The following is a 17,142-nucleotide window of genomic DNA, read 5'->3' on the forward strand; positions in this document are numbered from 1 at the left end:
AAGAAAATTATCGTAAGGATAAAGTTAGTTCCAGGAAAAGTAATTCTGTGCAGGGGAGTGCCGCAAGTGCTCCACGCGGCAGCCAGTCACTCCTCACAGAGCCGCAAACCCCCACAGTCCCAACAGGAGAAGAAGCAGCGATGGCAACGGTCCGCTCTCACGCATGGTGCCGGCATCGCTGTTATTCCCCTGCGACAAATTCCCGAGACTGCTGCTGAGGGCCGCAGCCTTTACGTCCCCGACCTGCGTATTAACCTCCTCCTTCTCCTGCCCATCCGTTCCTTCCGCTGCCTCCCCATCCGCGCCTGAGCTCGCGCTCGCCCCAGGATTCACTGCGGTTCCATCGTGCCCCGTGGCTTCAGCGTTAGGGGCATATGCATCTGCTGTGGCGGGAGTACCCACAGGAGTTTGTGATGATCCATCTCCCTGCACCATACTTCGGTCTCCTGTCTCCACCGCTGCGTCACTGTCGGACAAGGAAGCGCCACCCACATTTTCACTTCCATCGGAAGATTCTTCTGAAACCACCTGGGTTGCAGACCCCTCTTCTCCTGAGGAAGTCGGGGCACTGGACACTGTTGGTGCGGATACAACATCTGCACCGCTGCTCACCAACAACTGTCCCTGTTCTTCCTTTCCTCCACCAGAAGATTGAACCGCGTCTCCTTCAACAGACTTGTCCACCTGAACTGGAATATTGGCTTTATTCGGATTGAAGGCGCCAATCTCAGTGTCATCCCACGGGCGGTTGTACAGCAGGACGTTCGTCACAGTCACAGACACGCCTTCTTTGTTCTCTGCGCTGCCTCCATCCCCTCCAATGTAGAAGTGGGAGATCTCTTTCGAGTCACAATTTCCCAATTCACATGGCACATCACCACCCACTCGCTGACCATCGACGTACGCGGTGCACTGGGTGCCGTTCCGTAGCAAAATTACCACGTGGTGCGTTGTATCTTTCTCCCCAATGCTGCTGAGCTCCTTAGGATCTCCATCACCGCACAGCACCTGCCACCTCTTTCCGCTGCCGTACGACAACTCAATAAGTTTTTTTTCTCCTTTACTGCCCGCTCGTACACCCATCAATGGAATATTACCCTCCGGCACGTTGTGGATGGACACCGTCGCCACAAGAGTGAAGTTGTAGTTAGCAAAGTGGTACAGCTGGTTCTCCCCCTGCCTGCCAACGGGCCACTCCGCCCCTGCGCCACGCCCAGTGAACTTCACACCATCGGAGGGCCCTGTGGCCGCTGCTGCATCGTTCTTTGCTGTGGCGTTCACCCCGAGATACTCGTCCCTCCATGTGCCATCAGAGAAGTTGCCAGACAAAAAGCCAACCAGCCCATCCGTGATCTTAACAGCGTTGCAGTCAGTGTCAGTTGGGGGATCCTTCGCAGCAATCAATGAGGTGCACAGGTTGGAGACACGGTCGTCCACTTCCTTCCAGGTCGCCAGCACCTTCTTCACCCGCTCCAGCTGCTCAGTCAAAAGCACAGAGACCAGACCGGGTGATGGCTTTCCTTCATCACCGCCCTTCTTCTTCTCGTACAGTGCAATCAACTCCTCCTTCTTATCATCAGTTCCACTTTCACCACTGTTGTACAACAGGGAGCTGGCGGCAGCGTCATGATCATCACCGGATACCGGACCAATATCAACAATGTGTGTATTGTCCGTCAGCCAAAGATGGAGTTTGCCGTTTTTGTTGCCTTTCTCGGCATACACCGGCAGAGTAACGAGCATCACTTTCCTTTCATCAATCTCCGCTGTGATGAACCCGCTCCCAACGCCCTTCACATCTCGGTTGTGGTTGTTGCCCCACACGCGCGAGAGTGTCCCGAGTGCCTCCGTCCACGACTCCCCCTTGTCACCGATCTCGTACACCCTGCGGCGGCCATCAGCACACGCAGTCATCATCATGAGTTTTGTGTCCTTCCACTCCACGACGGAGGGATCACTGCAGCCATCGGCAGACATCCCCTTCGACAGCGTCCAATTCGTAAAGTCCTTCGAGTGTAGGATCAGTGAAACGGTTTTTCCATCCTCCTCTGCGGCCTCCGCCTTCTTCTTTGTGCCTTCCACAGGAAAAACAAGCGTCTCGTCATGCATCTTAACACCCGATCCACCACTTCCAATCAGCCTCGCCCAGGAATCGAGCTGCGTGCCAAACAGTCTTTGCGGGGGATTTTCAGTATCTTTCCAGCCAATTTTTTTTTTATTTTCAACCTCACTATTGACGCTCCCTTTCACCAGCAAAAGTCCCAATTGAGCCGCACCAGGCTTGGCATTCTGTCCAGGAACAGCAACTTTATTGGTGTACTTTCCAGCAAGCATGTAAATATCATTTCCCTCCACAACTGTTGTTGGTCGGCTCACATCTACTCTTTTATTTTGGCTTTCGGAACCGACTTCCTCCAGTACTTGTGTATCTTTGGTTTCCTTCAGCACTTCCTCCGGCTTGTCAGTAGTTTTTCTCGGGAGAACTTGGGATGCAACGCCAGTAAAAACGGCGCCATCCTTTCCGCACTGCGCCTCGGCAACGGCAAACACGTCACTCCCCACTTTTAGAAGGCTGGGAACACCCAACGAGTCCACAGTTACATCATCACCCTCAGTGATGCCCTTCCACTCAAACGTTGGATCAGCTGGCTCCTGCTCCTCATCCGCAGTCACAGTCCCACTGCCGCCGAAAGCCATGACGACAAGTAGAAGCAGCACAAAATGGAAGAGATGCCGGGACATGTTGGGCCTCTGCGGCTCACTCTCTCTTCCTTCCCTCCTCCTTCCGCTGGATACGGTCACGCGGCGGCGGTTGTGTGTGCGGGGTGCCTTCACAGCAGCAACACGTGAGAGCATATAAATATGTGTGGGTGGGCGGTGTGTGTGCTGTTGGTCCTTTCAGTGCCTTCGAATTTCACAGTGGCGTTTAGCGCTTGTTATTAACTTCTTTCCTTTGTGTGTGAGTACGAGAGAGAAGTTAAAGAAGTGAAACAGTGAACACCGCCACCCATCCACTGTGACTGGCAACATCATCCCCGCCGCAGTCACTCTCAACAACAACTCACGCACACAGACACACGGAACGAGAAGGAAGAACAGTGCAGCGGGAACACACAGCGACGGTCATCACCAGGAGCAGGAGCCACAGCGGGTACGTCGTTATCCGTCACGCGTCAGCACACACCGAGCAACGTTCACGCACAAAACAACCAACGGGAGGCAAAAAAAAACATCCGCCCTTCACAGCACACACGCGCTGCCGCCAGTCGTTTTACTCCTGTCTGTACAGCGCACCCGCACATCGCCCCGCACAGCCGGAGAATCCTCCGTCGGTGTACGAACAGCGGGAGGAACACGTCAGACCGTGCAGCTGCGGCGCTGAAGCCTATCCGCAATAATACCAGACACCAAAACGCCACGCCACTCAATGGCTGAATGCCGCCAACATAACAATCGCAGCACGGTAAAAAAACAAATCGCGGTCATCCCTCCTCGCAGGGGCAGCCGCAGCAAGAATCGTGTACGTGCGTGCGTCCTCAGCGTTCACGCCGCCCCACAGCGTGAGCAACATAGCGTGTGCATCTGCTCGTACTTATGTCGGCGTGTATACATGCAGAGCAGCTGTGCGCCACAAGAGAGTCTGAAGAAAGCAACGGCAGAGAGAGGCAGATAGCACACACGCAAATTACTCATATCATCGCACACACACACACACGCAGCCGCGGAATGGGTGCACTCAACCACAAAATCAAAAAGGAAAACAAAACAAAAAGCCGAAGCGTGGGACGACCAGCGCACACACACTCTCATTACTCCCGTAAAGCAAAACACACACACAGAGAGGAGAGAGAGAGAGGTCGCCCACTCAATGCAATAAAAACAAAACAGAAACAGTTACGGTGCTCCGTCCATGCAGCCAGGCAGGACGGCAGCGGTGCGTGTCGTGCAAAAGAGGGCACCAACGGGCATGCATGGGTGTGCATGCATATATACAATGGGCACATTATTGTGTGTGCTTCGTGGGGTGAGGTGAGGGCGAGAGTCCATGCAAGGGGACACACACAGAGAGAGAGAAGGACGAGTGTGTGTGCGGGCGGTGCATGGCTCTCTCACACTCACTCTCACGCGGCCACCACCGCAGCAGCAGTGCCCGCAGCAGCACACGCAACAAGAAGAAGCAAAAGAGGGGAGGTGGTGTGGGAGACAGTGATGCTGCCGTCACTGTCGGCAGGCGTCGCCGTAGCATCTGTTTGAGCGGCGGTTTGGTGTGGCATTGGGGTTCCTGCACTCGGAAGGACCACATCTTCTGTGATGTGTGATGCGTCATCACCATCGGGAGTGTTTTTGGGTCGTGCATCGTCCTCAGAGGAAGATGGGCTCAAATCACTGATTGTCCGGCTGCCTTCTGTGCTGGCCTCAGACCGCACGGCCGTAGTTGCTGCAGAGCTGCTGACGCTGATACCAGGCATGGTCGTATTGCTCTTCGTTTCATCGGCTGTGACTGGCAACTGTGATTCTCCTTCGCCTTTTGTCGGAGCAGCAGATTTTTCGCCAGACTCCGCGTCGTGTTGTTTTACTCCGGCGGAAGTCTGTTGAGCCTTCTTCGCTTCCCTTTGGTTCCCGTGACTGTTGTCAGCACCGTGGCCACCTGTGGAGGAGGATGACAAAATTGTATCCGGTGCAAATTTGACTGGTGCATCCTGCGACACATTTAATGAATCTTGTCTACGATCATCATTTCCTGGCGGACTCGCATTTCGGGGTTCCTGCGCATTGCCTCTTCGAGCATCATTCGGTAAATGTGACGGTGAGCCGTCCTCGGAGTTGACTGCAAGCCTCTCTCTGTCGCTGGGTCTTTTCCAGGCGCTTCTCCTTCTTTTCCTGATTTTGGATCATCGGCATTTCGTTCCTTTTCCCCGTCATGTTGGTCATTTTGTCTATCGTGTTCACCGTGTTGTTCTTGTGCTCGAATTCCTTCATTACCCTTTCCTGCCGATTGCTCTTCTTCGACATCATCTCCATCGGTTCCTTCCAGGGATGTATCGGCAACCTCGAGCATTGGCACACAAACGTCTGCTGATGGTATTTTTGGGCCTTGGACGTTTGGCGGTGTCGTCTCAAGTTGTGGTGGTTTCGGCTGACGTCCACCAGCATCCGCAGAAGCACCGACAGCAGGCGACTCATCCTCAGCAAAGCCCCCACCAGAACCGCAGCACAGCACGCAGAGGGCACACACCAGCAGCACACGGCCAGTCATCATCATCGCCATCACTCCTGTCACTTGCGTGCAGCCTTCAGCACAAACTAACAACACGTCAACGCAGAGTGAAAGGAAGAAAAGGAGAGACAAGTCACACAGCCACGCGCACCGTAACAAATGACAGCATTCCCGCAGAAGCACGCACACCGACCTGCAAATCAGAAGCAAAAAAGCAATACCAAAACAATAAAAAAAGAAGTTGGGTGTCCAACAGGAGTCCCTTCGCAAAAAAAAAAAACATACCTCAGAAGAGTTTTCATTTCATACGCCATGCAGCAAAGCAGTTCTGTGCCTATATATACATGCGTACACTGCCTTCACAAGAAAAAGGATCGTACTGTTCCACCAGCCCATGCAGCAACCCTCACATTTCATGCGGCATCCGGCCTGTCTCTCCAGTCCTCCTTTCGTGCAGTCCGTGGGACGCACAGCCGCAGGGCCGCCATCGCATGTAAGCAACAGAAGCAATCAAGAGGGAAACACTTCCCTCATGACGGTGTGCAGCAGCCGGCCATTACGTAAAGAAAGAAAGAGTACTTATTATTCCAGGTGAACAACAACAACAAAAACATGAACAAAGCAAAAAAGAAAACTTGCGGGGAGTGCAGCTCATATTCTCTGTGAGAAGTCACATACCCTCACTCCGTGGCTGAAAAGACTGCCACAACTCTACACAGTCCCAAAAGCGGAAGCAGCAGTGGCGTGTCCAGCCAAGAGGTGATAATTTCGCTGCCGTCCACCCTCTGCAAGGGCATGTCACCTTCACAAGGGATTCCTCTGCTCTCTCTGATTTTCCTGTTGTTTAAAGGAGATGTGCTCTGTGCGGCGCTGCTGCACGCACTGCTGCTTGTCGGCTCCTTGGCGGCGGGGGCGGGTGCTCGAGGACCATGGATGCTGTCCCATCGCTGTACGCATCGCTGGTATTGGGCGTCGTGAGGTCAGGACTCAAATATTCCTCCGGTCCTACAGAACTATTCGTGCCGCCGTAATCCGAGCAGCTCCTCGCCGCAAAATCGCCGAATATCGCATTGAAAGCCTCCTCTTCCGTTACATATTGACCGTCCGGTTTCTTATCAGTACGACACGCAGTCCAGCTGCTCTCGCCGACTAGGCGCCAGTACCCACCGGAATCCCTGTTCCCACACGCACCATACAAACATCGCCATCTTTCTTCGCGTACACGCGCGAGCAGCAGCAGCAGCAGCAGTAGTAGTGTTAGAGTTGCTGAAGTCGGTGAGCAGATCTGCACACCAAGTGGAGAAGAGAAGGGCAAAAGGGAACTAGAAGGAGGTGCAGCAAAGAGAGACACACACATCGTCGCAGCGTCGCTGTTGCGTCCGCGGTAATGATGCGACCTCCCACAGCAGGCACAACTCGCACACTGCACGCACTGCAAAACGGCATCCACACAAGAAAAACACATAACGACAGAACAGCCAACAAAAACAAGAAGGAGGAGAGAACCACAACCATCTCCCCCACTTGCACAACAAACGGCCCTCCACGTTCTAAGCGAGACAGTTTCTGCAGGCTTGCCATCGTTCCGCTGCACGCTCTCAGCGCCCACAGTGGGAGTCAGCACAGCGTACAAGTGAGAAAAAAAACGCATCTCACTCCCGTCGGGAGAAATAAAAACACCCTGACGACAACAACAACGGTGCAAGAGTGCCGCATCGGAGAATACAATGGCGTTGCTGGCGTCCAGATCAATGACGCGTACCCTCGGAAATACGCGTGGAATTTATGGCACGTAAGATTGCGGAGTCGTGTCCGCAGACAAACGGCATTCGGAGCCAAGCCTGTCTCTCGGTGGCAAAGATGGGTCAAGAATGTCGTCGGAGAGGCACCACTGCAGACGGCGGGGCAGAGCAACGTACCGCACACGGGAAACAAATATTTGCCTGCCTCGTCACTGGAGCACAACGTATTCAGCCAGTAATATCTCGCTCTCTGGCGATGGCGGATTTTTAAAAAGTCTCACGGTATTGGGGAGACTCGGCAATGCCGCAACGTGCTTGCTGGGATTCCACGAGAATGTGGGCAGTCTGCATGTTTCCATGCAAGTCACAGCCGATAGGCGCATCATAGGGGATGCTGTTTGAGTGCGCCAACGACGGTTACTTGCCTCATGCCCCGTCACAGGCAGGCCGTCCCTCATCAATCCCTGCAGGATTCGCCTACGCTCCTCCAAGGAGTACTGGAGGCATCCGTTGTGCTGCACGCGGATCGCATCATCTTCCACAACAACTCCATTCACTAAAAGGCCACGGTTAAACAGCCCGTCAACAACAATCGTCAAGGGACCGCCACCCACCGCGTGCTGAGGTGGAAAACGCACGTGAAGAATACGTCTCCAGTAGGTTTCATCGCAAATACACAACCGCTATTCCCTCCGTCACAGTGTTGTCATCACCGCAGCAGCAACGCACCAGTGCCGGCTCTGTCCGGTACAATGAAAAAGAAAGCCCCATTCTCCGAGCCATGAAGCCATCAAGAGAGTCAGACGGCTGCTCTGCCACGGCGATAACGTGCCCCATCAGGCGCAACAGAATATCACAGACCAGCAGATTGAAAGGCGCGGTTGTCGCCCCGCCAATGAGAGAAATGCGCGCCACCACGCGGGGCTCCGCTGGCATTCCCGCCTCCATATTATGTTCCCTCAGTAACGGACTCTGCGCCAGCACCGTCGCCACACTGAAAAGGAAGGTCTGGATTTGTCTCCCGCACAGTACAAGTTCCTGCCACCGCCCGCTCCTCCCCTGTTTACTCATCGACCATCGTCATGCGGCAGCAACAAGCGAAACAAACTTCGATTGGTTCCGCCTGCAGGTCCCTTGGTAACTGCTCCATCCACCGCCTTGGAAAAACGGCGATGTGCAGCGGCGGAGCATTTGATCGTTTCAGCAAACAAATTGGAGAAAAAGGGCTCAAGCACACCCACAAGACTCCCAACAAGAAAAGGTAAACGCGGCATGACTTACACAACTCAACGTAACGGTTCTAAAACAAAGCGTGGATGACTCTGTCGACGCCACACCCGCACCGCATGCCGCCAACTCCTCCACGGCAAAAACAAACTGGCAAAAACAAACTGGCAAAAAGGAGAAGACATAAAAACGCTTCGGGAGAGCAAAAAACGCCACTGCAGCATCGCATCCCTCTCAACGTCCTCAATCGGCCTGAGGCATGCCGTCTCGGATCCACCTGGCGCACACCGTTCTCCCGGCACTTTTGTTGAAAGGCGGCCATCCGCCAGCCGCGATCCGTCGGTCACAGAAAGAGTGCAGGCAACAGGCATGTCTGTCGCACCCTCCATCACCCTCACAAAGCGTCGAATTGTCGTTGGCAGGAGTAATGTTGTTTCTGCTCCACGCGTCTCCATCCCAGGGGAGAAGAGACACGCCGACTGCTGCCACCCGTTCCTCCCCCGTCGCCTCTCTCTTCCTCCACCAGCCCATAATACTCCGCAAAGTTGCTCATGGCAGTGTCTCCACCGTTCTCAACGTGAAACAAATTAAACTTGTTCTCCCTGAGACCCAAAGCGACCAAAGCAAAAGCGAGCCGAGCATCCAACGGCTGCACTGGCCCAACCCCACAAAATTGCACCAAGTACACAATGACAGGATCGCGACGGCAACACTGCAGAAAAATAGCGTCCACTGCGGAGATTAGTTTGTGCTGCGCACAGTTGCGGTGCCCCTGGGGTTCTTGCATCGCCAAAAACAAAAACAATAATCCTGCAGCGTGCGGAGAGGATGTTTCGCAAGCGCATTATCGGTGGAGCCAAACAACTGTGCCGTCAGCAGAGGGCAGCGGGTGGCGGGGGAAGATGAAGGTGGTGGGACCGTTGGGGAGGGTCGATGCGCAGTGTCCCCCACAAATACGAGGCAGATGAAGTGAAACACACTCGTCTGAACGTCACCGGCCACCACAATGCATTGCGCCCCGCTGTGAATATTGATGAGCTCGAGGCTGGAGCAGCTACTCGCAGTGCGTGAAAGTGTCTTCCTGCACTGACGCTGCAATTCACATTAGACGGGCAACTTCAGCACAGTCGATCCCCAGCAGTAAAATGCAGCTGGCAGTGACGCTGCGGATTCTCGATTTTCCCCGGGCAACGAAGGATGAAGAAGAAAACTGGTCTCCCCAGCTGCGCGGCATCCATCCATTCACGCTGTGCGTCCGGAGTTCCCCGCAGCCACCCTTGAGAGATGCAGCGGACAGACCTCCCTTAGTTTCGCCTCGATCCGTCGACTAAGACCTTCGCGGAGGTGTCGGCACACACCGAAGTCTCCCTCGTGCCAGCCAAACAAAAGACACACCCGTTGAGCATCGTCACGTGCGTCAACGGCCACGCAAGTAAATACCCACCGCAACGCAAGGTGTTTCTTATTGGGAAGCAAAAGAAAACTGAAGAAGGCGGCCTGGACAGCACACAACAAATCACACGCCAGGCAACCCTGAAATAAATGCGAAAAAGCCAACGCGGGATGAGCAGCACAACCACTCGAGAGCTGCTGCGTGAACTCCACGGTAAACGGATCAGTCCCAACGCATGGGCACTAATTACGGCGGGTGACAGCGCAAAAGCCAACAGTTCCGCAGGGCCGGGAATTGTAGGGACGACATCCAAACCCTCCCAGGATCCGTGTGCCAAGACACGCAAATAATCTGCCTCTCGGTGCAAACCATCATCATCCTCATCGCTGTTTTTGCCGCCATTCGTATTGTCACACTCAAAGCCGGTGAGGGAAGGTGCTGCCATGATAATTGCGACATCACCCTGAATGAAAGAACGCAATGCCTCGAAGGGTGCCGAGTGCAGGCATCCCGTCAGGCAGCGAGACGCCGCACTCCCAAAGAAAAGCGATGAAAGACCGTAGAAAATGTTTTCATCCGCCATCGTAATATCATCCAGCGGGTTCGCCCTCTTATTCCTTCGGCGCTTCGTCCTTCCCCACAGCACCAGCTGCCACTGCCGTAGACCACGCTCCCGCTACCATCACTCTCACAGAGAGACAGGGAAGAGTGCGTGGAAGTGTGTGCCGAGAACACGGCGACTGTCATCGTCAGAGAAGGCCATCGTGGCACCGTCATCCTTTCAGCGCAAACGTCAGCCAACGTCCCTCGTTACCAAAAACGTTCCTGCAGAGCACTGTACAAATACTCATGTGACTGTGTACGTGTGCTGTGGGAGAGGAGCTAAAAAGAAGAAGAGCACAGGGAGGTACATCAACACAGCAAGAGGCACAGCTGGATGGAAGCGATACATGCGGCACGGCCCCAACCTCATCAATCACGCACGGTGGCGGCACAAACACATCCACTAACAAAACAAAACAAAAAAACACGGCGGCAGGGTGTGGCTGTGTGTGTGGCGCTGCGAGTGTCTGCCAGCCCTGGCCGCAAAGAAAACAAAACAAGAGGGAAGAAATGTGTGCTCCGCCCCACAGGCCCTCGTCGCACGCCCACACGTCACGGCTCCCTCAGCGCGCCGTTCGTCGCGGCCCCTCCTCATGCGTGCAGCAGGCGAGGCGCACAGGGCCGTCGTCATGAGCGTGTCGGTGGGTGTGCGAGTGGAGCAGTTGAGCGGGAAACACACAGCACCCCTCACAGGAAGAGTGCAGCAACAAACAATTAAAAAGTAGAAAAGTAAAAAAGAAAAAAGGTCCAAAGTGATTGCCCCCTAAAACCCCAAAAAAAAAAAAGGATGGGGAATGAGAAATAAGAAAAAACAAAAAATTAAAAAAAAAGAATTTTAAAACAATAAAGTAGCAAGCATTAAAATAAATTTAAAATACGAAAAAAAAGTAAAATTATCAGAGATATTCGTTCCCGGAGAAGTAATTCCGTGCAGGGGAGTTCGCAAGTGTCCCACGCGGCAGCCAGTCACGCCTCACAGAGCCGCAAACCCCCACAGTCCCAACAGGAGAAGAAGCAGCGATGGCAACAGTCCGCTCTCACGCGTGGTGCCGGCATCGCTGTTATTCCCCTGCGACACATTTCCGAGACTGCTGCTGAGGGCCGCAGCCCTTACGTCCCCGTTCTGTGCTTGGATCTCCTCCTTCTCCTGCCCATCCGTTCCTTCTTCTCTTGTCTCCACCCTTGGGTCACCGTCGGAGAAGGAAGCGCCACCCACATTTTTATGTCCATCAGAAGATTCTTCTGAAACCACCTGCATTACGGACTCTTCTCCTACTGAGGAAATCGTGGCACTGGACACTGTTGGTGCGGATACAACACCTGCACCGCTGCTCACCAACGACTGTCTCTGTTCCTCCGGTCGTCCGCCAGAAGAAGATTGAATCGCTTCTCCTTCAACAGGCCTGTCCACCTCAACTGGAACATTGGCTTTATTCGGGTTGAAGGCGCCAATCTCAGTGTCATCCCACGGGCGGTTGTACAGCAGGACGTTCGTCACAGTCACAGACACGTCTCCTCGGCTTTCTTGGTCGTCTGCGCTGCCTCCATCCCCTCCAATGTAGAAGTGGGAGATCTCATTCGACTCACCACTTCCCAATTCACATTGTGCATTCCCCACTCGCTGACCATCAACGTACGCGGTGCACTGGGTGCCGTTCCGTAGCAAAATTACCACGTGGTGCGGTGTCTCTGTCCCCAAAATGCTGCTGAGCTCCGTAGGGTTTCCATCACCGCACAGCACCTGCCACTTCTTTTCGCTGTCGTACGACAACTCAATAAGTTTTTTTTCTCCTTTACTGCCCGCACGCACACCCATCAACGGAATAGTACCCTCCGGCACGTTGTGGATGGACACCGTCGCCACAAGAGTAAATTTATAGTTAGCAAAGTGGTACAGCTGATTCTGCCCCTGCTTGCCAACGGGCCACTCCGCCCCTGCGCCACGCCCAGTGAACTTCGCGCCATCGGAGGGCCCTGTGGCCGCTGCTGCACCGTTCTTTGCTGTGGCGTTCACCCCGAGATACTCGTCCCTCCATGTGCCATCAGAGAAGTTGCCAGACAAAAAGCCAACCAGTCCATCCGTGATCTTAACAGCACCGCAGACATTGTCAGTTGAGCGATCCTCCTGAGCAATCAATGAGGTGCACAGCAAGGAGACACGGTCGTCCACTTCCTTCCAGGTCGCCAGCACCTTCTTCACCCGCTCCAGCTGCTCAGTCAAAAGCACAGAGACCAGACCGGGTGATGGCTTTCCTTCATCACCGCCCTTCTTCTTCTCGTACAGTGCAATCAACTCATCCTCCTTCTTATCATCAGTTCCACTTTTACCACTTTTGTACAACAGGGAGCTGGCGGCAGCGTCATGATCATCACCGGATACCGGCCCAATATCAACAATGTGCGTGTTGTCCGTCAGCCAAAGATGGAGTTTGCCCTTTTTGTTGACTTCCTCGGCATACACCGGCATAGTAACGAGCATCGCATTTCTGTTATCTTTAACACCGTCAATCTTCGCTGTGATGAACCCGCTTCTAACGCCACTTACGCCCTTTTTGTTGTTGCCCCACACGCGCGAGAGTGTCCCGAGTGCCTCCGTCCACGACTCTCCCTTGTCACCGATCTCGTAAACCCTGCGGCGGCCATCAGCACACGCAGTCATCATCATGAGTTTTGCGTCCTTCCACTCCACGACGGAGGGATCACCGCAGCCATCGGCAGACATCCCCTTCGACAGCTTCCAATTCGTAAAGTCCTGCGAAGAAGATATGATCAGTGAAACGGTTTTTCCATCCTCATCTGCGTCATCATTCTCCTTCTTCTTCACGGCTTCCACGGGGAACAAAAACGTACCGTCATTCATCTTAACACCCGATCCACCGCCGCCAGTCAGCCGCTTCAAGGAGTTTTGTTGGTCGCCTAGAGTGCACGGTACACCATCAGTATCGTTCCAGTGGATTTTGTTACCGCCTTCACCAACAACGACTTCCCCTTTCACCAGCAATATTCCCGATTTGATCTTCTCGCTCGTAGCCTTACATTCAGCACCACCAACAGTTGCAGGGATGTATTTTCCAACAAGCATGTAAATACCACTTCCCTCCACAACTGTTGTTGGTCGGCTCACATCTATTCTTTTATTTTGTCTTTCGGAACCGTCTTCCTCCAGTACTTGTGTATCTTTGGTTTCCTTCAGCACTTCCTCCGGTGTGTTAGTAGTTTTTGTCGTGAGAGGTTGAGATGCAACACCAGTAAAACTGACATCACCGTTCTTTTTGCACTGCGCCTCGGCAACGGCAAATACCTCATTCCCCACTTTTAGAAGGCTGGGAGCACCCAACAAGTCCACAGTTACATCATCACCCTCAGTGATGCCCTTCCACTCAAACGTTGGATCAGCTGGCTCCTGCTCCTCATCCGCAGTCACAGTCCCACTGCCGCCGAAAGCCATGACGACAAGTAGAAGCAGCACAAAATGGAAGAGATGCCGGGACATGTTGGGCCTCTGCGGCTCACTCTCTCTTCCTTCCCTCCTCCTTCCGCTGGATACGGTCACGCGGCGACGGTTGCGTGTGCGGGGTGCCTTCACTGCAGCAACACGTGAGTGCATATAAATATGTGTGTGGGCGGTGTGTGTGCTGTTGGTGCTTTCAGTGCCTTCGAATTTCACAATAGCGATTAGCGCTCGTTTGTAACTTCTTTCCTTTGTGTGGGAGTACGAGAGAAAAAAGGAAAAGGAGTGAAACAGTGAACACCGCGATCCATCCAGAGTGACCGGCATCATCATCTCCGCCGCAGTCACTCTCAAGAATAACAACTCACGCACACAGACAAATGGAACGAGATGGAAGAACAATGAAGCGGGAACATCAAAAACAACCACCAGCAGCAGCAGCAGGAGCCACGCCCGGTACGTCGTTATCCGTCACGCGTCAGGACACACCGAGCAACGTTCACGCACAAAACAACCAACGGGAGGCAAAAGAGCACATCCGCCCTTCACAGCACACACGCGCTGCCACCAGCCTTTTTGCTGTCGTCTCTTCCAACGCACCCGCACATCGCACATCGCCCCGCACAGCCGGAAAATCCTCCGTCGGTGGATCAACAGCGGGAGGAACACGTCAGACCGTGCAGCTGCGGCGCTGAAGCCTATCCGCAATAATACCAGACACCAAAACGCCACGCCGCCCATGGCTGGATGCCGCCAACATAACAATCGCAGCACGGTAAAAAAACAAATCGCGGTCATCCCTCCTCGCAGGGGCAGCCGCAGCAAGAATCGTGTACGTGCGTGCGTCCTCAGCGTTCACGCCGCCCCACAGCGTGCGCAACATGGCGTGTGCATCTGCTCGTACTTTTGTCAGCGTGTATACTTGCAGAGCAGCTGTGCGCCACAAGAGAGTCCGAAGAAAGCAACGGCAGAGAGAGGCAGATAGCACACACGCAAATTACTCATATCAATACGCACGCACGCAGCCGCGGAATAGGTGCACTCAACAACAAAATCAAAAAGAAAAACAATAAAAAAGGCCGAAGCGTGGGACGACCAGCGCACACACACTCTCATTACTCCCGTAAAGCAAAACACACACACAGGGAGAGAGAGAGAGGTCGCCCACTCAATGCAATAAAAACAAAACAAAAACAGTTACGGTGCTCCGTCCATGCAGCCAGGCAGGACGGCAGCGGTGCGTGTCGTGCAAAAGAGGGCACCAACGGGCATGCATGGGTGTGCATGCATATATACAATGGGCACATTATTGTGTGTGCTTCGTGGGGTGAGGTGAGGGCGAGAGTCCATGCAAGGGGACACACACAGAGAGAGAGAAGGAAGAGTGTGTGTGCGGGCGGTGCATGGCTCTCTCACAATCACTCTCACGCGGCCACCACCGCAGCAGTGCCCGCACACGCAACAACAAGAAGAAGCAAAAGAGGGGAGGTGGTGTGGGAGACCGCGGTGCTGCCGTCACTGTCGGCAGGCGTCGCCGTACCATCTGTTCTGGCGGTAGCTGCTGCTTTCGCTGTACGTGGTTTTGTCTCACTGGCCGTGGGCGCAACGTTGGTATGACTGGCTTCGGGGTCGTTGTGTGGCCCTCTGGGGTTGGGCCCTTTGCTGTTGTCGTCATTCTCATCCGCCCTACTCCGGCCATCACCACTGCCACTTGTAGAGATGGATGATGCCGTTACTTCCGCCGGGCTGCCGGTAGGTCCACCCTTCAGATCCGGTAAAACTGTGCCTTGACCCTGTTGCTCTGCCACACCATCTCCAGAAGTAGGTTCCGTCTCTTCAGGCTCCTTTTTGTTTGGTGACGGTGGCGTTTTTGTCCTTTCTTCTGTCAAAGTTTGCGAGTCTGTTTGTGCCGTTGGGCTTCCTCCTGCCGGAACTGCCACCGCTGTTGGTCGTTCTTCTCCTACCGTTGCTGGCTGCTGGCGGTGGACATCACGGTGGAAGGACCTTGTGCCTCCGCATCACTCCGCCGTTTCTCGTCTCCAGTTGCGGCCCTACCAGCAGCTTCACTTTCTGGTTTTTCTTGCTTACTGGGAGAGTCTTCTTGTGCTTCGGGTGTTGACTCCGCTGGTGCCGACAATTCGGGCAATTCGTTCCGTGCACGATTTGCTCCTGACTGCCCACCTGCTTCTTGAGGTTTCCCTCCCTTTGTGGATGCCGCAGCGCCGTTCTTCTCCAACGCATCACTCTCGTCGGTAATGGAGGGTGGGGAATTACCACCAGCAACAGGAGCGCTCAAAGATGCATCACCACCTGGACTGCCAACATCAGGTTGACTGCGACCACCAGAAGAAAAGGAGCCCCAAATGAAACCTTTGCTTCCGTCAGAACCTACACTTCCCGCAGGAGCCCCAGGAGAACTGCCACCATCACCGAGAACAGGAGATGGGGACTTGACATCCGAAGCAGGGGACTTCAAAGAGCCATCAACACGTGATTTAGAACCTCCATTTGAGCCACCACCACCGCCAACAGAAGCTTTGCTGCCACGAGCTTGACTGCCACTGGCACCTCCAACGCCACCAGGACCGCCAGCACCGTCGTTTCTACCGCCTCCACCTCCACCTCCGCGACCAGGAGGAGAACCGGCACCACCGAAATCAGCACCTGAATTCGGAGCCAAATCCGATTTATTTTCTGCTGTACCAGTGACCAATGGGTCAGTCGAAGCTGCAACGGCAGTGATGGACAAGACAGATCGTAAAGGCAGCGTCAGCGCCGTTTTGTCGCATCCGCTCGGCGTATACGATTTATTCGTATTCAACACCCACGACGCCATGCAGCCACCAACTGCGTTGTTCTCGAGATCACTCGCATCAGCCCCGCCGGCACCGCACCACAGCACGCAGAGGGCACACACCAGCAGCACACGGCCAGCCATCATCATCGCCATCACTCCTGTCACTTGCCTGCAGCCTTCAGCACAAAATAACAACACGTCAACGCAGAGAAAACAATGCGAGAGACACGGCCGCTACACCACGCAAAGCCACCGCACAGTCGCAAATGGCAGCAGCCCAGCAGCGGCAGCGCACACACACCATGAGGCAGTTGAAAGCAGTGAAGGGGCAAAAACACACAACGCCCCGCAGCAAGTAAGCAGAAAAACACACAAAACAATTAGAAACAAAACACAGGTAAACAAACAGCAATGAAGTTAAAAATGTAAACACACACAAAACAAAGGGCTGCACAGTATGGCTCCAGCACGTACGCACCCATCCTCAAATGCGACTCCACGCAATCAGTTGTGTGCGTGCCATGCACATGAGTGTGTCTGGGGTGCGTTCAACGTGACGGATGCGGGGAGCGGCAAGGAGCACACAGCAGGGCAGCGGAAGCAAGTGAAGCAAAACACAATCATTATTTTATCCTGTTTAGCACATCGGACCACAGTGGACGCACACAAGTCCCCGCGGTTGAGTGCTGGCACGCACAGCCCGCACACAAT

The 17,142-nt window shown here is 54.1% G+C and overlaps 2 protein-coding genes and 3 pseudogenes across 2 annotated transcripts, besides 4 other annotated features; all 5 read right to left on the bottom strand.

Moving 5' to 3' along the window:
- Nucleotides 1-17,142: part of a sequence feature (areas not merged during assembly with more than two copies in the genome that could not be assigned to a particular haplotype) that runs on past the window's edge.
- Tc00.1047053511643.70 (trans-sialidase, putative) lies at nt 94-2,856 on the bottom strand (the record flags this gene model as incomplete). The annotated part of the gene is made up of 1 exon (XM_807700.1): nt 94-2,856. The coding sequence occupies one exon, from the start codon at nt 2,854-2,856 to the stop codon at nt 94-96; it is 2,763 nt and encodes a 920-aa protein (XP_812793.1).
- On the bottom strand, nt 4,121-5,269 carry Tc00.1047053511643.73 (annotated as a pseudogene).
- Nucleotides 6,063-10,163, bottom strand: Tc00.1047053511643.80 (annotated as a pseudogene).
- Nucleotides 6,448-6,473: a microsatellite.
- Nucleotides 10,957-11,076: a sequence feature (A-rich).
- On the bottom strand, nt 11,157-13,967 carry Tc00.1047053511643.110 (trans-sialidase, putative; the record flags this gene model as incomplete). Its single annotated transcript, XM_807701.1, has 1 exon — nt 11,157-13,967. One exon carries the CDS (start codon nt 13,965-13,967, stop codon nt 11,157-11,159), a length of 2,811 nt encoding a protein of 936 aa, XP_812794.1.
- On the bottom strand, nt 15,055-16,584 carry Tc00.1047053511643.130 (annotated as a pseudogene).
- Nucleotides 16,148-16,267: a microsatellite.

This window comes from Trypanosoma cruzi, genomic scaffold, assembly GCF_000209065.1.
Source record: "Trypanosoma cruzi strain CL Brener 1047053517151 genomic scaffold, whole genome shotgun sequence".
NCBI classification, from domain to species: domain Eukaryota; phylum Euglenozoa; class Kinetoplastea; order Trypanosomatida; family Trypanosomatidae; genus Trypanosoma; species Trypanosoma cruzi.